This window comes from Haliaeetus albicilla, chromosome 9 (genome assembly GCF_947461875.1).
Source record: "Haliaeetus albicilla chromosome 9, bHalAlb1.1, whole genome shotgun sequence".
Taxonomy (NCBI): domain Eukaryota; kingdom Metazoa; phylum Chordata; class Aves; order Accipitriformes; family Accipitridae; genus Haliaeetus; species Haliaeetus albicilla.
Genome location: NC_091491.1, coordinates 1,865,504 through 1,886,101, shown reverse-complemented (window position 1 = coordinate 1,886,101; position 20,598 = coordinate 1,865,504). Strand labels below are relative to the sequence as shown.

At 51.0% G+C, this 20,598-nt stretch overlaps 1 protein-coding gene across 32 annotated transcripts in view; it reads right to left on the bottom strand.

Moving 5' to 3' along the window:
* MSI2 (musashi RNA binding protein 2) overlaps window positions 1-20,598 on the bottom strand; it is a 259,898-nt gene that overhangs the window by 11,492 nt on the left and 227,808 nt on the right. For 8 of the 32 annotated variants that reach the window (XM_069790893.1, XM_069790878.1, XM_069790879.1 and 5 more), the window contains 2 exons: window positions 17,824-17,847; window positions 16,556-16,663 (listed from right to left, as the gene is read on the bottom strand). The exons of 2 other annotated variants lie outside the window; for them this stretch is intronic. In XM_069790893.1, the coding sequence (XP_069646994.1) occupies window positions 16,556-16,663; window positions 17,824-17,847 (132 nt within the window). Of the gene's footprint in view, window positions 1-12,537; window positions 12,632-15,000; window positions 15,028-16,555; window positions 16,664-17,823; window positions 17,848-20,598 lie in introns of all 32 variants that reach the window. 22 more of the 32 variants (XM_069790887.1, XM_069790897.1, XM_069790907.1 and 19 more) reach the window with 9 other exon arrangements.

Genomic DNA, 20,598 nt, shown 5'->3' with positions numbered 1-20,598 from the left:
CACAGGATTGCCTGTGGAAAAACGGCCATGCCAAAAGCACGCCCGGCGGTCCATCGCCCGGGAACCACCGCGTGGAGGCTGGGGACGCCCCGGCACCGCTCCACGCCGTCTGCTGAACAGCTGCCCGGAAAACTGTATAGAAAGGGCTGGAAGCTTTCACAGAGCTGACGCTTTGCTCCAGACCCAATAAACGAAACAGGAAAGCTCTCATAATTACGAGGAGGCTAAGCACTCCTCAGAAAGCCGCATTTTAACGATTCACTCAGCCATGGTGAGCTGCTAAATACTCGTCTTCCTACAATAGCTGCACATAAGCTCACCTGGAGCCAGAGGCACTTTTACCATCGCTTTGAAACAACAGCAAAGGGACCTTGAACAACTTTCCCAACATGCAAAGTGCGATGTGTTCTGGTATGAAATACCTGGAAACAAATTTATTTTACACATACCTGGAATAATCCAAGACTAAAATGAAGAAAAAAACCCCAAAATCCTCCAGACTCCAGATACTGTTTTACTCGTCAAAGAAAACTTAAGACTCTTTGGAGACATGTAGCTTTATGACAAAGTTCCTGATGTCAGCTCAGTCACTGGAGGAGGCAGAACCTGTCCAAGAGCCATGGCTGCTGTGAGCTGCAGGAATCGCAGAGCATTAAGATTAATGCCTTGCAGGCTGGAAGGAATCTGAGACTTTCCCCCAGCCACCAGCATCCTGAAGTCAGAATGGGAAATAATTAAGGGCAGAAGTTCGGAAGCACGTTGCTGAAAAACCACCAGGGGACTGTGCTGTCCCAGGAGAGGGGAAGGAACCACTGACCATGTCTTGATGCCGGTCAACGGAGACCAGGAGCAAAGCCCGACCTATTGCCTGGTCCCAGCAGAGGTACTGGCCGAGCTGACCAAGTATCTCCTGACTTCGGTTTGTCGGGAGGACCCATCAGACTGATTTAGCATTGCATGGGGTTGGCAGGGCCGTCTCCTCCCCTTCCAAGGACTGCCAGCACTCAGAAGTCCTGGCAGTCAAAGTACCCATTTCCAACATGCTCTGAAAGGTTCAGGTCCAATTTACCAACCAATTTCAAAGGAAACCATCCTGCGCCGGACATTTTCACAGCTCTGAGACTGCGGCTAAGTGCCTCCAGCTCAAGGGTTTCCTCTACGCCTAATTTGCAATCCCAAGTTGTCACCAGGAAGCCCTGTGACAGATCAAGGTCGGGAGAGATGCGGAAAAGGTTAGATGTGTCTGTAGGTCACAGCTAACCAACTTTTATCTTCTTCAGCCCCAACGATCTCCCATCCTCTGCGTTACAGAAGCTCCTTCCTAAGCCGATGGAGATCAAGAGACAGAAGCCAAGAGATGTGGCAGTGATGGGAACAAGGAAGTTTAATGTCTTGTTTGCTTCACTTTGAATTTGCTGTGGTTTGTCTTATGGAAAAGGCTCTGAGCCTGTGAATTTTGACCAGTAAGTGAACGTTTGCCTGCAGGCCAGCAGGATGGGTTTTGGGAAGCCTCGGGCTCTACATTGCCCAGTGCCATGGTGGCTTGAGGAGCGCTGAAAAGCAATGAGGGAAAGCAAGATGGGGCATGAGAAGCTGAAGCAAATGTGGGTTCATAAAGCAGTCCCAGAACAGGCTTTTTTTTAAATGCAAAGTGTCGGTGATGGTGGAGTTGGGATCTGCTGTGCACGGCTGGCACAGCAAGAGCTGGACCTTGTCTGAAGGGGTGGCTGGGAGAGCCACGACAAACATCGGTACTGCCTCCATCTTCCAGAGGTGATGGGAAGAGACAGAGAAATGCCATTGCTGACAAGGCTGGAAATGGATAAAAGGACCTTAGACTCGGTGCCTTGCCACAAACCATTGCCAGCGATTAGTATTTACAGCAGTCAGGTTTTGCTATGGCAGAAGCCAGGGTTTGCTGTACTTCCCTGCTGCAGCATGCACCTGCATGCAGGGTCTCATCTCGGGGAAGTGTTTGGGGCAACAACGCACGTTCACTGCACCCTCGCCCCCGCCCAAGCTGCATCTCCTCAAAGGAGAAGCTACTGAAAGTCTTTCTGCTAAAATAAATATGAATTTGAAGAGAGTTTTAAAAAAGCATCCATATCCTCAAGACAGTGCTTCAAGGAGCAAGGCTATTTTATTACTAACTCATCCTGGTGTCCTTTAGCAGAGCCGTCTTTGTCCACATTTAACATGCGTGTAAGATGCTTCTCAACGCAACGTTCAGACAACACGTGATTTATGTCAAGGAGCCGAGAGCTGGAGCCTGAAACACTCCTGGCAGCCCAGGTTCACGCAGAGGCAGGAGGCTCGGGGCTACAAAAAGCTCTGCTGGGAGCAAGGACGGAGCTCGCTGGAGCTCGCTTATCAAGTGCCTTCTCCTGCAAACTGCCATGTTAACACAGACCCTGCTCATATATTAATCCGCGTTCAACGAGAAAGGTCACTATTGAAAGATAAACTCTCTTTCGGTGAACTCTTGAGAAATTTCTAAGTCAGGATTCATTATGACATTTGCCTTAGCCAACGGCGTATTACACTAACGAGGATCCAAACGCCTCTCTGCGGGGGCGGAGAGGGCAGCTGGGGAAAGCACAACAAGTTGGATGCTGGAATCCCACCCAAATAAACTCAATTCAGCCATGAATGGTGACAGGAGAGGGAGGGAAAGGGAGAAGAAATGTAAGGATTTGGACATTACTGCCCTACAAGAACTTGCATGGTACCGGGCTGACGGTCAGTCCCTTAGGGCCTACTAAATTAGACGTGATGACAAAGCAATGATTTTAAGCACCACTGAAGTACACTGTGTTGCAAAGGAAACAAACCAGGCGAAATACATACAGAGGTGTAAGACAAGCACTGCATGGGGATCGCTGCCCCCCAGCCCGCATCGAGCCTTCTGTGACAACACTCTTCCCTCTCCTACAGCACCAAACCCCAAAGACTTAAACACCATTGTGGGGAGGACTGGCTCCTACAGCTGCCTCTTCACCGCTTACTAATATGGTTTTGCTTTTTTTAAACATATAACAGATATGAATATTTCAAAAGTAAAAAAAAAAAAAAAAAAGGTGAAGAATGGTACAAAACACCGTTAGAGAAACTTGTGGCTGCCTTCCCAGCCATGGTGCACAGGCAAAAAACCCCTCAAACTTGAAAGAAAGCACCACATGATTTACTGGATTTCCTCTTTGAGAAGAGGCAGGATACTTCAGGATGAGATACAGTGCCCTGTTATCACAGCCAGAAATACATTTTGCACTTGAGAGAGCAGCTGAGAGCAGAACGGAGCCGGCTGGAGCTGCCCCAGCTTCTCCCCATCCGCAGGCGCCCACATCCCCTGCCTGCATCCCGCAGGGACACGGCCGGGACCCCACGGCTGCACGGGCTCGCCCCAAGGTGTGTGTTGGTCAGTGCTAAACCAGCGCTCCCAGAGACCCGTCTCGTGGCACTCGATTGCCACCCGCACCTTCCCGGAGAGGGCTCCTTATCCCTGGGCGACAATCCACACGGAAAAGTGGCTCTGCTGGTGTAGCTGGAGGCAGAATCCCGCCACAGACAGGCCACCTTTTGATGGGGGTGCTCCCCAGAAAGCAGATCCCGTTATCTAACACCACACGGGGGACAGAGCGACGCGCATAAAGAAAAAGAATGAAACATCCCCCTGTAAATATGCATGCTTTATGCATCAGGTTATTAATTTTTTCAAGCGGATAAAATACAAGGGCTCACACTGCACGGCCACCGGCACGACGGCTGGGGCAGAGCACCCGAATGCTCTGCTTGGCAAGGGACTGCCCTCCCTCCGTACTCCTCAACTTCTTCTAAAGCAGCTCCTCCTCGCCAGAAATTCGCTTTTAATCTCACACTGAGTATTTTCCACACCCAGTGCCGGCCATCTCCAGCAATTCTTTCCTCCAAGGCTCTCCTCGCTCCTGCCTTGTCCCACCGGCCCCGGGGTGGCTTTCTGTGCAAACAGGCTTCTCGACAACTTGTTGATCCAGCGCTCTAATTTCTGGATGACTCTCTCATCTACCATAAACAGCCACGCACAATTTGGCAGGCATTTCTACCATCAATGTTTATGATAATAACTACACGTGCTTGAAAGCAGCAGGAAATTTTCAATATAACTATCATTAAGACAAAATGCTTTAAATCAAAGCCATTACCCACTACCAAGACTCAAAGCTCACAAGATTAGGCTGTTTTTCTATCTTTATGAAAAATTCATATAACATGCTGCAAACATCATCTTCCAGCTCGAAGGAGTAAATGATATAATAACATTGAATGCTGCTGACAGGGATGGAAACAGGCAGGGGCTGGGGAGGACAGGGCAGGGAGGTGCCGTTTGGCAGCAGCCCGGCGCGGTGAGCCGACGGGAGAGCCGGCACCCCAGTCCCGTCGGCAGCAGCGAGCGGAAAGTATTTATCTGAACACGCTGCAGCCCGTCCTTCTGCCCACGATGGGTTCAGCAGAGCTGCGAAGCTGGGTCCCGAGCAGCCCGGCTGGGACAGGGAACTACACCACAGTCTGGAGGCATTTAATTTGCATCACTTGGGAGTTACTGCTGGATTTTAAGAGAAGATTTTCGTGGAAGATCAAGCATTCCAGCCTGCTGTACTGCCTTTACAACAACCCAAGCGCAAACGCTGCAGAGGACATTACAGTAAAACCATGGTGACTGGTGCAGGGAAGATCTCGCCCTTCCTTGGGGATCCCATGTGTCCTGAAGCATGAGCACTAATTGTAGCGTGCATGACTAACAGACCGGCAGTCACAGTGTGATGCTGATACTTTAAATAACCAGCCACGGTATGGACTGCCGGAAAACTTCAGCACCTCATGCAAATCTTACATCATTAGTGCTTAGAGCCTTCTAAATATCATTAGCTAGCACTGCACCCATGTTACAGACAGCTTGGCCAAAGCTAATTCTTTGTGCATTCACAGCTGAAGCTAATGGGAGCTTGTACCTTGCTTTTCAGAGATGCTAACAACCAAGATGTGATTTACCCAAGACTGGATGTACAAATTAACGCCAGTCTGAAATAAGACGTCGGTGCTGCTGGTTCTCGGTAGCCTATCCTGGCTGCAAGAGCACGCAGGCATAGCACTGAAAATTAAATGCTCACTTTCAGACTCTTTTTTTTTTTCTATACTGATCACTGCATACAGCTCCAGCTACAGGCACAAACACGTTCGTTTGTGGTCAGGCTGAACTATCGGAGGCATCGCTTTATTGTATCTGTGCTTTGACATACAGTGTTATTTTATGTCTGAGACCACACGTGGCACACCTCAAATTCAGATCAATGCTCAGACTCAAAAATGTCTCAGAAATAATGAGCTGGAAACACACAGATATTCTGGAGAGTAACAACGTGCAAACAGCTCCCAACTAGCTGAAACAGAAAGTGGGAGACAAACCAGAAAAACAAATAAACCCAGCGTTACAATTAGAGGTGCCATTTAGTACATCTCTCGCGGGGACCCGCAAGGCGCAGCACTTTGCTCCTGCTCTTCCCAAGCAGACTTGAAAAGCAAACACCTCTCTGTAAGAAGCCCGTGGCAGACAGAGCTCCTCTGCAAGTATGAAAAGCTGTAGATATTTTGCTTATGACAGCCGGTTCAGCCCTGACTCTGGAAAATCAAACTGCGAGCTTTGTGCCTTCCCTGTCACCCCTGACGCAGGTCTGTAATGGGGAGCAGCCAGGCAGCCCCGGGTTAGAGGCAGCAGTTGTCCCTCCCCTGCAGCTATATTGGCCCTGCAGGGAAAAACATAAAATAAAACAACTGTCGGGCTCATCAGTAAAATAAGTGGTGATGAGGCCAAGAGACACTGAGAGCAGCTATCTGCCATAACAAGGTACTATTTGTACATTATTTTCTATCTGCAGTCACACTTTAAAAGGTTGTTCTGCCTCTGCAGCCCCTTCGGAAACGGCTTCACACATCAAAATATCGCAAGGATAACGACAGAAAGCAGTGGGTGGCGAGCAGGTTCCCGGCTCAGCAATTACCGCTGGAAGCGAGCGGAGCACGGGGAGGGAGCGCTGCCCAGCCCCGTCCTCGCCCCCGCGCGGGGCTGCCGACGGTTATTCACACCCCTCAGACCCCGCGCCTCGCAGCGGTCCGAGCCGCTAGGAACCGAGCCGGCACATCGGCGTGATAATGGCAATTGGGATCTTGCGGCGACCGTTCCTGCCGCGGCCCCAGCGCCCTCCCTCCGCGGTGCAGCACGGGGATTTCGGCTCCGGCACCAGCACAGATGCTGAGCAGGTGGCATGGACACAAAAAGCAACTGCTAAGCTACTTTAGATGAGCAGAGAGCAAGAGCTGGGCGGTTTCCACAAGCGTGGGCAAGCTAAAAATTCAACTGGTGCAGGTGTTTTAAAAGCCCACCGCTGTCCCTCTCGTGCGTGCTGCGGGCACGTCGAGAGCACCTGCTTCTGCTAAATACTGCGGTTATTGCACCCGAAGCATCAGCCACGTCTGCACCGACGGGCACCAATTTGCAGAAGAAAAGACACAAAATTCAACGTATTCAAGCCCAGCTTTTCTAAGTCCTGCAGTTATGTAGCAGGACAAATAAATGCACTTTCCAGCCTGGCTGTAATTTTTTGCCAGCGATCAATATTTATTGCCTAATCACATTTTCCATATTGCAAGTTAGCGGTGTCACTCTCGCGCTGGGCCGAGTGCTACACGGAGGCCACACAAAGCTTCGCTTGTAGAAGCTGCAATCAGGGAGCCAGCTCTTGTCACAGCCTTACAAAAGGATTTCCTCTCGAGCGGCTCATCTTTAATCATTATAAAAGCACAGAAGTTTAATCCATTTTTGATGTAAGCGCTAATAGCTTTGTGTCCTTGAAGTTCAAAGTGGTCTTCGTGCATGTCGCTAATTAGCCGAGCAAGCAGCCATTCAGCTCCCTCTCATGTTTCTAATTAGATCCTTAACAACAAACAAATGTCGACCTTACAAAGGCTGTGCTACGTTTCCCTCCATTAGTTAAACAGTTTGGGAGGGATGCGGTTCCCATTTGTCCGCAACCCGCCCCCCCGGCACGGCACTCGAGGGTTTCGGGCCGGGGGCACCCGGGTGCCTTTGCTGCCCGTCGGAGAGGTTCCGCCGTACTGACGGCGTTTTCCAGGGATGCCAAGCACCCCAGGGCCACGGCGAGGGGGGGTGACCGCCCCACGGCCCCGCCGTGCCCACCGGGCCGGCCACGGCCCGGCTCTGAGCTGCTCCTCCCCGCCAGCAAGGGATGCTCACCGGCTGCATTGAGACAAGCAAATAAAACAGAGAGGTAAATAAACTCCGTCCCCTTAGTCAGCGTCCTAACAGGTTTCTCTGTCCATTTAACTGGTTTTGCAGTTAATTTGAAATCTGGCGTGCTTTAACGTTTACGTACTTCGCATCAAATGCTCGGGACCGTTTTCTTCCGCTCTTTTCTGGCGCTCGATGCTTGTAACGTGCTGCACCGGAGCCATTTCAGCAGCACCACGCTCGCACTTTCACGTGCTCGGGTTTTCGGGCAAGCTCTTTGCTCCAGCCCTGGCTCTTACAGCCCAGCATCTCACAGCCGGTGCTGCTCACCGGAGAGAGCACCGGCAGCGGCACGGCCCTGCGCCCTCCCTTGGGCAACGCCGCGATCGGAGGGGGGATAAATGAAGAGATTTCTGCATCAGGGAGCTGCTGCCATTGTGTTTCTCTCGCACACAACTCGGAGGGCTGCGGATGCTCGCTGTTTCGCAGCATCTGACCCCAGCGCTGTACCTGCTGCCTGTGTCTGCACATTAAGCTTTAACACTTATTACCATCCATGCAACTGGCAAATAAGGGCTAAAGCTCGTGATGCTGTGCTAACGCTGACTTCTCTCTAATAATTTTTCTATTTAAAATGAAGGAAGAGCTGAGACAGGCGACGGCAGTGCTTTCACCTCGCGCCGGGTAACACGAAAGCTGTTGCTGCTTTTACCATGGGCAACCACATCTGCATTAATTGTTTACCACAGCCCGGACAGGTCTTTTATTAATATTAATGAGTAACAGGGAACAAAAGGCCCCTTTATTTTTAGCCTACTCTAATTGCGTAGTAATTACTCATCTACAAAACAAATGAGCCGAACTCCATTGCCATAGCAACAGAAACTCCGGCCTCCCACTGTACCACATTAACTGGCTATCACTCCTGTTAATTTTAAATTGAAGCCTTTTGTACAATAACAGACAATACAGGAGGAAAATTAAAACAAAACCGGGTCCTTCTTTCACTGCATATTTTAAGTCGTCGCAGCGGGAGGGCATTGCCCGGGGGGCATCTTCCCACTGCCGATGGACCCCTGTGGGCTGGATGGATGCTCGGGAGCACAGGGGGGTTATCCAGGTAACAGAAGAGAAATCCAGCCCCCAAAACCCCAGTGCTTTCTGTGCAAGGATCCTCTCCTGCGGGAGAATCTGCACCAGGCGCCTGCCCAGAGAGGTGCTGGGCGCGTTGAGCAGACCTGCCCGGCCAGCCAGGTGCCAAGGCCACGTCCCAGCAAGGGTCATGCGGCTGGTACTAACACCCCCTAAAGGCAAAACCTCAGCTCAACGACGAGGAAACACCGAGAGAAGCTGCTGCCCACCACGTGGTGCCTGGGGGAGAGCTGGTGGCACCGGCTCCGCTGTCGGCTGCTAACACCCCAGCCCCTCGGGCGGGCAGGATTTGGGCACAGCCACCTGGGAGTCCTCACGGCACAAAGCTCTGGTCTCTGGTCTCTTCTCTTACCTATCGGGAAACACCCTTACAAAGACCCAGCTGTGTGAGTTTATTATTTTTAAATAGCTCAAGTTTATATACCTGCAGACCATTTTTGCATTCTCTGGCAACTACTAATCCACCATGCTCCTCAAGCTAATCCAGAGCCAGATGCATGCTAACAGCTGCTGCAAGGAAAAACTCCACTGCTTCTTTTTCAGTTTTCTATTTCAGAAAGGAGAGAGAGAGAAAAAAATAACTGTAATTATGTATTTACTTTTAAAGCATTCGGGGAGAGAATCAGCATGAAAATACTCACAACAGTATGTCAGTAAAACACGCGCTGTGTCCCATTTAGTACTAACGGGTAACAGCCCGCGCCTGCTGCCAGACAGGCAAGTTACCTCAGCTCAGCACGTCCTTTACACGTTTAGCGATTAAAATGCACGAGACGTGCTCGTGTGCTCGAGTGTCTCATTGCACTGGAGAGCTCAGGCTGAAGGCCCCGCTTCGAACTTCGCAACGACTCGTCTGCCTCTTGTGCGGAACACAGTCTAATTACACCGGCCAAGAGCTCCTTTCCTCCGCTGCCGCCGGGCGAAAGGGAACCGAACACGGGTAATGGGCCGTCGCAGGGTTTTGCGGGGCTGGAGCGCGGCTGCCCGGCGAGGGTGGCTGTGGTCCTGAGCACCAGCGAGCCCGTCCCTGCAGGCGTCCAGCCCGGCCGCGACGCCAGGCAGCGGCAGCGTCCGCGCCGTCACCGCTTGCCGTGGGTCAAGAGCAGCAGCCGGGACACCGGGATGAGCTCTGCCGAGGAGTGTTTTCCCACTGAAAATAATTCTCCTGATTGAAAAGACTATTAAAAGTTAGCCACTAAATTCGTTAAAGATTAACTTCTGCTGTACTTAAGTCTGCACTTCAGAGGTGGTCACTAATTGCGCTGGAGATGATTTATCAAGTGCGCGAGATTTTCTATTACAAAATTATTGATTAAAGCTGATGTGTTTTAACCACAATAGACTTCAGCCAGGAGCCCTGTAAAACGACCGCTGCTGTGGTCAAGGCCTAACAGCAGCAGCAACAAATTGTTTTAGATCTACTGAATTTTCTACTGGGCACTGCAGGGAGCTCAGTCTCTCGCGGACAAAATAAATCAAAAAGTAGCATCCTACAGTAAAATAAGACAAACCGTTTCTGCGTGTAGCCTGCGTTCTGGAAAGGACCTGCGTGATTCTCACCCCGGACCAGCACAGCACTTCTGAACTGAAACAGAAATGACTCCCCTTTTATTATTTTTTTTTTTTTTTTTTAATTCGAGGTAGTAGTCAGGAAAGTAACTGTAGTTCTCGCAGAGTAAGAGGATATTGCCAGTACTGAGGCCAAAAGCACCCATGGAAACGCAGAGTGGCCTCCTCTAGAGCTGCACTACACTAAGCAGAGGCGCACGGCATATTCACTGCCCAGGCAGGGGCTCCGTGCAGAGCCCGGCTGCTCTTATTTCTGTTTAATACGTGACATTTGTCTTTGTGTCCACCCCTCACCGAAGCCCCACGGGGTGCAGGGTCCCTCTGCCTCACCCTCCCTGCCGGGCCGCCTGCAATGCTCTCCGGCATGGAGTGCCTCCGCTATGAAGATAAGCAAAAGATAAACTCTGATGCAGCCATTAATTTTCCGATGCATCAGCCGCCAGGCTCTGTCATGTAATTACCGGCGGTTCCAGTGGAGTGAGAAATTTCAGCCCGCTTGCTGCTCCCAAGTGGTCCACTTGTTAGGTTCTGGCTTTTGAGATTACATAGCTCAGATTAAACTTTATGTACTTTTATATAGTAGAATAAAAGAGGGAGAGCAGTTCCATCAGAGCTGCCGTGCCACAAGGGAGTCCTCTCAATGGGCCGTATAAATCCCAAATTGGTTCATCGCTGGATCTTTGAAATGCTCCTCCTTACGCCATTTCTGTGAGCCGCTGGCGGCTTCTCTCCCTCCGCACACGCAGACCAACCCTCGTCCCACTTTTTATGGCCGCAATTTGCTAACACTATGGGTGCCTAATGACAAGATTAAATTTTCAGAGCACCTTCTTTAAGTGTAAGACAAGGCTTCCTAAACCCCATGCAATTTGTCGCTCTGCTGACTTTTAGATACACTCCTCACTTCATCATACGCTTGGCACATTAAACAGTGGGTCCCCCCGACTCCCTGGCAGACTGAGATCTAAGGGGGAAATTATTCTCCCCCTTGATGCACAAGTGTTTCAGCTCCCCCGTAGCAGTAAGGAAAGTAACAGGGGTGGCTCGGATTGCCTTGCGCAGGCTTGCGTTGCGTCAGCCCCATCCAAGCGGCTGTTTGCTTGATTTACTTTATGTTCTATTAGAGGTAAGGAGCGGATACAAATCCTTAATTACATTTTGAAAGCCCATTCTGGATATTTTATTTCCTTTGAAAGCGCTTGCCGGAGTAAGAGCACTAAAGACTGCCTTGACTACCCCCGGCGGAGCAGAAGATGCTCCAGCTCAGCACATCTGGTTTGCGGGGACGGCCGGGGGGCGCGGGGAGGAGGGAAGGTGTGACCATGCCATACAGTATCTTTTCTACTCCCAGCAGGATGTTTTCTGACAAGCAACGAACTAAGCAAATAAACAAAAGCCTAATTCGGGATCTCAATTACCATCTGTTAAACCTACTGACTGCAGCTTCCTCTGCGAAAGGATTTTAGAAGTTGAGCACAGAAACCTGGGCACAAGAAGCAAAGACACTCACTGGCTCAATGGCAAAGATGATGAACTTAACTCGAACTCCTCACGCTGGTATTTATGAAATGTTAAATCTTCATTTAAAAATGTTCCCTTAAGCTGGGTGACATGGCAATGAGTACGACCCACCGCTAGCTCAGAGTCTCTGTTGCATAACAAGATTTAAGGTTTATGACCTAAAAACGATTGCTTCGTGTCTCAGGATAGTCTGCGGGAAGCTGCTTCACGCACACGGTATTATTTAGAAACCCAAATGGAGTGATTTGCGTTTGGCACATCTGGTCTACGACTGCCAACGAATGATTCTATGGGCTAATATGGACGAGTAACAGGCTGATGAAGAAACCATGATTGTAAAATGATTTAAAAAATATCTTAAGTTCTTTTTAATACAAAATAAAAATAAGAGAATATAGTTATAGTCAGCATTTTAATTCCTAGGGGGTTTAATTTGAAAAAAATAATATGGCAAATTTACTATCAACGTAACAGCATGTGCGGGTTCTTGTACACAGGGTGTAGGTTGCCTACAGCCAGCTTCAATTTAAACTTCCAGATAATGGGATTTAACAAATACGGTACTATGGATCCAAGCCGTTAGCAGCTCTCTGCTGTATTGATAGCCCTACGCTTTCAATCAGACCAAGGCTATGCTTTTAACTGCCACGCTAGTTCACGTTGATGATACCTATAATATCAACTCAACAATGCATGTTCTACAACTACATCTACTGCTACCAGTACAACTACTACAGTGCATGCATTTAGTTCAGTCCCACAGATACATACACTCTAAGAACAGGCAAGGGGAGATGTGAAATGTTTTACGGGACGACAGGTGTTTTGTTTTTTAAGTAAGGGAAATTAATAAAAACATCAAAAGAAAGAAAGTGTACAAAAAAATAGAGACATTTCTCAAGAGTTGGTATGAGTCGTTTCTTGAACCGTTTCGTCCGAACAAGCAAAAAACATGCAACCAGCTGCTACTAACAAGAAGCTGGACACTGAGAGAGGATTAATAGGTGTGGACAAACCTTCCCGCTGAGAGCGCTCAGAAGAGTGTTTGAGAGGAGGTGTGCACGTCCGAGTGTAAGAGAGGCCGGAAAGTATGCCTCAGAGACACCCTCTCTCACAGCAGCCCCAACCAAGCAAGAGAGAAAACAACAAAACATAACTGCTCACACTCACCATCAAGGTCAGTAGCTCACGTTACGAGATTTGTTATAGCTGGCAAGTATAAAGTACAGTAAGGGGTTGTCGGGGCGCAGGGCTCAAAGGCAGCACTGGCAAGCCGGGACTGGCGCCCAAAATCCAGATGTGCCGGGGGTCGGGGTGAGGCGGGGGGAGCAGCTCCCGGCGCCGCGGCACCGCGCTGTCCCACCGCGCTGTCCTGCCGCCGGCCATCTCGGCGGGCAAAGCGTGCCCGTGGGAGCCCGCGCCGCTTGCCTGGGACGGGCGCGCACGGCTCCTCCCGGTGCCGGGCAGCGGGAATCGGGCTGGATTACAGATGGCCTTATGGGTTTTGTCTCCAGTCCTCAGGGAGGAATAGTTGGTGGCAACAGGTTGGGAACTGGAAAAATCTCAGACTTGTCAATGAACCAAAGAGGAAGGAACGAAAACCCTCTCCTGCCAAATTTTCCTTGTCTCGCTCTCCTGCCAAATGAATCCCTCCCATGTCAAATGCAAGATAAAAATGTGCCCCCTCCCCATGATTGTATTTTAAAAAAAGCATTTACACGACAAAAATGTTTTACACGTAAAATATGTCAGGTGAATTCAAAAGAAACGTGACATTGATAGTGAAGTTGTCTAGGAGGAGTTTGCAGCATTCAGGCTTTTAAGTTTGCTCGTTTTCCATGGCTCAGGTCCCAATTCATTAAAAAAAATACAAGAATGGATGAGGTTGTCAAAACCAGCTGAGGGATTCGGCAGCACAGTCCCACCCGGTTTGAATGGATGTGGCCAAACCCCTCTGTCTGCTCGAGGGACCTCAGCTATCGCCTCGTCACTGAGACGTCGACTGGGCACGTGATTTATTAAGAGAAGCATCGCTGCATTCACCCTGCCGGCATGTGACCGGCTACGCTAGACGTGAAATTGTGAGCGGCACTGAGCACGAGCAGGGGGAAATGTCCCTTTCTGCTGTGACAGAGAAGAGAACTTGTTGATCTAGCACGGTTAAACTGGTGACTGCATCCTCACACGCTGCAACAGAAAAAGAAGGGGCAAGGGCAGGGAAGCCCGGGTGGGCTCCTTTTGCTGGCCGTTAAGCAAACGTGCAGGCTTCCCAAGAGGAGGAACATCACCCCGGGGAGAAACCGAGGTGGTCAGCGCCTATGCACCGCAGCCCAGGGGCTTGGAGCGAGAGGACTGCAGCTTCCTTGGAAGACCAAGACGCACGCCTGGAGGCGGACGCTCTCCGCTGGCGCTCAGCCCCGCCGGCCGGCACCGGTGCCCAGGCCGAGGTCCGATGCTGCCGAGCCACCGCACCGGCAGCGAGACCAGGACGGTGGGGAAGAGCCGGCAGGATAGGGCTGGAGAGCGGAGGAGGTCAATTTGGAGCGAGCTGGTGGGGCCGGAGCGCTGCAGAAGGGGCAGCAGGGATGGGGACGTCTCCGGCAGCTTCTGGGCAGAGCAGTCCCCAGCGAGCGGAGGGGCGGTGGGACGCGCCTGCCTGGGCGTTTTCCAGCTCTTTTCCAGTTTACTGGCAGAAAGGGGGCCAGTAAGGGCCAACTGTGTTGCGCTCTGTGCTTTTGGATTAGGCACGCGTGAAGGAGGGCTGTGCGAATTTGCAAAGGAAAAAGAAAAAACCAACTGAAAAGAAAAGAATAAAAAAAAAAACAAACCCCAACCATTTTTCTTGTAATGAATCGGGCCCGTACACTGTAGCGCAAGATCGATCGTACTCTACTGCTCCTGAATACAATTCACTACCATTGCTGGATGGAAGTGGCGAACCCAGGATGTCCCTTCCGAAAACCGTCTTTGGATGGAAATGACTCTACGTAAAACACCACTGTTCCCAGAGCACGTTTCACTGCAAATGTGAGCGGCCGTCGGGCCGGGCCGGTGACAAACCCATCTTCCTCCTTGAGAGCTCAGGGCTGGGGTGGGGGGGCTCTTTTGATTCAGTTTTGGGGTTTTGCCAGTTTTGTGCACACAGGCAATTTTGAGGCTTGAAAGACATTTCCAAACACCATACTGCTCTTTAAACTTGCCAGAAAGGGTGTTGTTAATTTAGGGTTAGATTTAGTTTCGTATTGCAAGTTCAAATAAAAAACAAAAACGAAAAAACAAAACAAAACAGAAAACCCAACAAAAGAAAAAACCAAAAAACACTCAAATTAAAGACAAATGATTTTCAGGCACAGAATTGATCAATGCTCAGTTCAGTTGTAATGGGCACCAAAAGCACTCCGATTAAAAAAAATAATAATAATCAGGGAAGCAACGTTAATCCAGCCAAACCCTCTGTGCCTTGCTAAGGGGCAACTCACCAGGTCTGTTTGCACGTAAAACAAAACCTGAAGGGCAAAAACATGAGGAAGAGGCAGAAACAATGAAGTCTGTTTTCCTGAAATCATATACAAAATTAATCTCTTTTTTTGTTTGGTTTTTTTTGTTTGTTTTTTTTTTCTTTTTTTTTCTTTTTCTCTTTGGGTTTGTTTTTCCCCCTGCATGAAGGGGCAGTAGGAAAAGCCGGGAGATGGGGAATCCCCACAACCAGTCTGGCAAGTCACCCCTTAGGCGCTCTCTACATGCCACAAGATGAAACTGGTACAGATAATCCTTTGTAGCCTGCAAGCAGTGCCAGTTTGCATGGAACGGAGTTCTCCTGGTGTCTTTCTTTGGCCTCCATGGCATCAGGCTCGCACCTGAGACACACCTGGGCCTGCGCCCTCCTCGTAACCCCTCACGCAGCGGTTTAGTCGGGACTTTTCGGGAAGAGCCCGGTTAACCCACCGGCACTGCCAGAAAAGCCACCGAGAAACCCCCGCTTCAGGACCGTGCCATGAGCGAGCTGGAAAAACCGCCGCCGCGTCCTCCGCTCCGGCACCTCCGCCGTCCACGCCGGCCAGCCGGGCCCGGCGAGGGGGTCGGCGGCCGGCGGGGGCCGTGCAGGAGGCGCGGGGCCGGCAGCGGCTCCGTCCCGGCAGCGGCTCCGTCCCGGCTTGATCCGGGCGGGCCGGGGAGCCAAGGCGGCGGCGGCGGCGGCGGGCGCTGCCGAGCCACCAGCTCACCGATGGCTGTACTGAACGCCTGAATTCCCTCAGCGAAGCTTTAATTCACGTGTTTAGCTGAATTTAAAACCTAAGGCAGTAACGGCAGTGGGCGACGATTTATTTATTGATTTCCCTTAAGGGGAAAGGAAAAAAAAAAAGTTTTCAGAAGGAAGGGGAAGAAAAGCTTTTGACGTTCCTCACGGAAAGCAGGCCTGCGGGGTTGGAAGCGGGCAGGGCCGCATTGGAACCACCAGCCACGTTTTGGCGCTGAAAATGGCGTTCGCGGCGGTGTTTGCCCCGCGGGAAGCGCCGTCCCTGAGGGGACACGGCCCCCCTCGCCGCAGGGGGGGTGACCCGCGAAGGCTGACCCCGACCCTCGCGCCGGTTTGCGGCGGAGGAGGCGAGAGCGGCTCTGGGCACGGCGGGAGCGCCCGGGGCTGCCGCCACCGCCTCAGCCCGACACCCGCTTTCCGGGAGAAACGAAAACTTTTTTTTCGGAAACGCAAATTAATTTCTTTGGGGCGAACTTTATGACCTCGAATTTAAAACGAAGAAACAAAGAAACCAACATAATAAAGGAATAAATAAGGAAACAAATCGGAATATCTACCCTGGGTTTGGCAGTTCTTACGCCAATCTCCTGCAAGGTGCTCCAGGCCCCATGGCCTCTGCTTGTAGTTTGGGTTTGGTTTGGGATCGATTACTTATTTTTTATGTAATTGTTTTTTTTTTTTTGATCGTTTGTTTTCAGGTCCCCAGGATAAGTGTGAGGAAAATCAGAGAAATGATGGAGAGCTGCAGCCACACAGAATACCGACAGAGCTTTTACCTGACCCTGCACTCTGAGGGTTTGCTCTTCCACGGGCCCCCCTACCTGATCCTCTTGCTGCCGCCACGGCTGCCGCTGCTACTGGTCCATAAGCCGCTGCCGGAAAACCTGGCCGTGGAGAAAAGGAGAAGGGTAAAGAAAGAAGCCAGCAGGTACCGCGAGTCTCTGCGGGGCGGCCGCCGAGGGCACGGCGTTTCCAGAGCTCGCCGTCCCGGCTCTCCGTGCCGTCGACAGGCACCATTTTTAGGAAGAGCCGAGCCCTCGCCGGGTGCCCACTGCTGGTGGTCTCTGCCGGCACAAAGGCGGCCCAAATCCCCTTGGCAGAAGAGGAAGGTGACGGCGCGTGCCGCTGATGGCGCGCCTGGTCACGGCACGCCGCGAAAGCCAAGGTGCCGGGGCGGACAGACTGGCGGCAGAGCCTGCAGCGCTCCGCTTACGTCTCCGTACTCTCAAACGGCTAGGGTCAGACCGCTTCGCAAAACAAGGGAATTCTCTTCTTTGCTTATTTGCAAGTGATAATAACGTGCTGATCTACAGACATAGCAGTAATGGAAAATATGAGGAGGTCCTCATGTCAAGATCACAGATTTGCTGGGATCAAGCAAAAAAAAAAAAAAAATTCACCGGAATGTAATTTAAAAAAGAAAGAAAGAAAGAAAGAAAGAAAAAAAGCTCTTGAAAGCAAAACAGCCGCAGATCAAGGAGCTCTAAGACATACACCCTACTACAGGGGGACCGAGCCCTTACAGATGAATGAAATGCTGCTAGTAAGATTGCAGATTTAGTTTACTTAATTAATATTCAGAAGATCTGCCAGAGGCTCTGACTTTAAATATATATATTTTAAGAGGGCAATGGCAAGGTCCAGGTGATCAGCAAGAACCCCAAACCCCCTTGCTCCAAAGCCAACAAAACCCTCGGAGGTTCCTGGTCTCTGGGGAGCTCCGACTGCTCCGGGCACCCGACAGGACAACCCTGGGGGTAGTCACCACCACGGGACCTGCCCCTTGAGGGGGCTCCAGGACTTTGATCACAGCTGCTTTGCAATGCTGAAGAACCACAGAAAAACAACTGAGGCAACAGAAAAAGAGAACAGTGAGCTAGAGGAATGGAGAGAGCGAGACCCAGAGAAATCAGCAGACTACAAGCCCGCTACCTCTAGCACTATCATCTCAGCTACAGGTAATCTACCAGGGAGAAAGGAGCAGAGAACAACTAGGCTAGAGTGACTTGAAGCTACTTAAAACATCAATTAAAAAAAGACATACTTGCATTTAAATATGGTAATAGGGCTGTTGGGGGAAAAAAAATAGTATAGGTAAATGTATGCACAGCTACCCCAGGCTGCTGTCTGCTGCTGCTCCCCATGCGCAGAGCCCACGCGCCGCACAGCAAATCCTGTTCCTTAATGCCAATGGGAAGCTGTTTGTTTTTATTATGTTGATGAACTGCTACAATCTCTGTGGAGTGGGATGCAAGAGGAAGCACACCCAGGCGGGGGGATATTATAACCAAATACCAAAGTGCTAAATTCCCTCTTGCTGGTGATGGAGCCATTGACCCCGGTCGGGTCGCCCGACATACGTTTAGCGCTGGAGCTGCGGTACGCTGGAGTGAGAAGACCTCGGCGTTAAGCGTCAAACCAACCTCTAAGCAGCAGGGAAAGCGTCTGCAGGACAAGGGCTGAGGCTCTGGGGCTTTGTTTTCATGCAGAGCCATACCTGGGCCAACCCCTGAGCTCTCCCGCTGCGGGTTAGGCAGGAGCAGAGCTGGCACTGTCCCTACAGCCTCTCCTTCTCCATTCCCTGCCCACCACAGCACACGTCCCAAGAGCAGTGTCCTCAGCGTTCCCATGGCACATCCAGGACCAGCTGGCCACCAGCAAATCTCTCATTTGGAGGCTCCAGGGGCTCCCTAAACCATCCATAAACTATCAGAGGAGCTGTGGATTTTCCACGGAATAAAAGGCCTCTGCCAAAACCAATCAAATACCCTTCAAATCACCAAGCATCCCCTGAAAACAGCATAAAAACCAGGGCTGGAAAGTTTGTTTCTCTTGTTCAACTGCCAGGGATGCTCAGTATCTATTTGAAATGCAGGACAAAAAGTTTTGCCATGCAAAAGAAGAATGAAATAACAAGGGTGGAGAAGGCACTCCACAGAAAGAGCCTGAACAAAGGATCCGTTATTGCATTCCAGTGGACAGATGTGTGAAAAATCAATCCCTCCACCCCCCAAAGAAAGCTATTATCCCAATTCTGAGATAAAAGCATCTGCGCGACATGGCACTCCAGACAACTCAAGTGTGATCGGCTGCTCGTGCTCTGCCCAGGAACGCTGCGGCCGGCCGGGCAGAGGCGGAGCGGCAGTGGCACGGCTGCGCGACCCTTACCGCTGCAGAAGTGGGAGGCGGAAATGGGGATTGATGATCAAGATTGGCAAAAATCCGCTTACCGATACAGATTCACAGGCTGGCTCCATCACTGGAGGATCTCTAAATCAACCCAACGTACTGAAAGTAATCAATCCCCCACACTGAAATTACATTTGCCAGGCACTGCATTCATCAGCTCGTTCAGCTGAAAACAAATTTCCCCATCACCACACTGGTGACCACATTAATGCCGTGCGACATCTCACAACTGGGCTAACTTACTTTTGTAATTATGTGGTTGTTTGCTCCCAAACCTCTCAGCAGTGATCGGCAGCTGACGCTGTCCCCACGTCACAGATAGGATAAAGTGAGGCACAAAGAAGCAAAATGACTCGAGAAAGACATTTTCAGATAGCCAAGGGTGCAGCTGGGCTCTCGCAGGTTCTGGTCTCAAGACCCACCACTAATCTCTGTAATTCCCCTTGTACCAACCCTATAGCATTATTTGAGCACTTTGGTCACACTGTATTATTCCCTCCCGTTGTTTCTAAACTTCCACACCAGTGAAGACTTCAAAGAACAGCACTACAGTGACAGTACAATTAATACTGAACCTGTTTTGTGTACTGCAAGAAACTTCTGCCTCTACCACCCTTCTGCCTGTGCTGTCACGCCATTTTATTAAAATCTGAGAGCTATCTGCAGCTCTTTAGTAAAGAGGAAAGCATTAGCAGGCACTTTCGCTGGTTTCCAGGCCCTCAGAAGGAACCTGCTTGTCCACTGAGCCTCTTGCTGGTCCTCCAGACCATGCCGGTGCTTTGGCGAGGCTGTGCGCCTTGCACACATTCCCCTCCCCTAGCATCGGGGTTTAAAACAAGGTGAAATGCAGCCGCCCAGTCCCAGCGGCACCTTCCCGGGTGCTGTTCCCCAGGCAGCAGCAGAGGTGGATGCGATCCGTCCCGCTCTGACTGATGGGGACCCCAGCACGGGGCACTGGGGATACCTCCGAGGGCCGGAGCAGGGGGCAAGGAGACGCGTTAGCCGACAGAGCCCAGCGTGTGACGTGCCAGCTCCACCGTTTTCCCTTAGCAATGCCTGGGAAGCGCAGGCTTCTCTGGGAGACAGAGCAGTGGCTTTGGGGATGCGGGACTGCTGGGCGTGGGGGGACCCCAGGGGCCACGGAGGGCTGTGGGGTGTCAGCAGGCTCTTTGAACCCTGCAGCCAGCTGCCGAGGGGCTTGCATGCTCCCGGTTCATTTTTAACAGGTGGCTCAGAGGTAACTGGGTGCCAGGGATGGGCGCCTGGACCAGAGCGCCTTGAAATCAACGGGAACGTCGACTGCAGCGCACTCTGGATCCCAACCCCAGCGACGATCCCACCGCTGGCCAGGCAGGGAGCGCAGCCGGCGCCTGCCCGGCTCCCTCCGAGCCCTCTGCTCTCTGAAGTCAACTGGAAAATCAAAAGGGGTGGAGGGAGAGATCAATTCATTCATCGTGTTTGTTTAAGGTACTCCGATTCCTGCTGAAACGATCCCTGTCTTTTGCGTATCCGCTGCTTATAATTGCCTAGAGAAAACAAGATACCAAAGCTGTTCAAAAGCACAAAAGTGCCCACTTTAGGCATTGCAATTAGAAGATATTTTACAATAAATGTTTTGCAATGGGCTCGC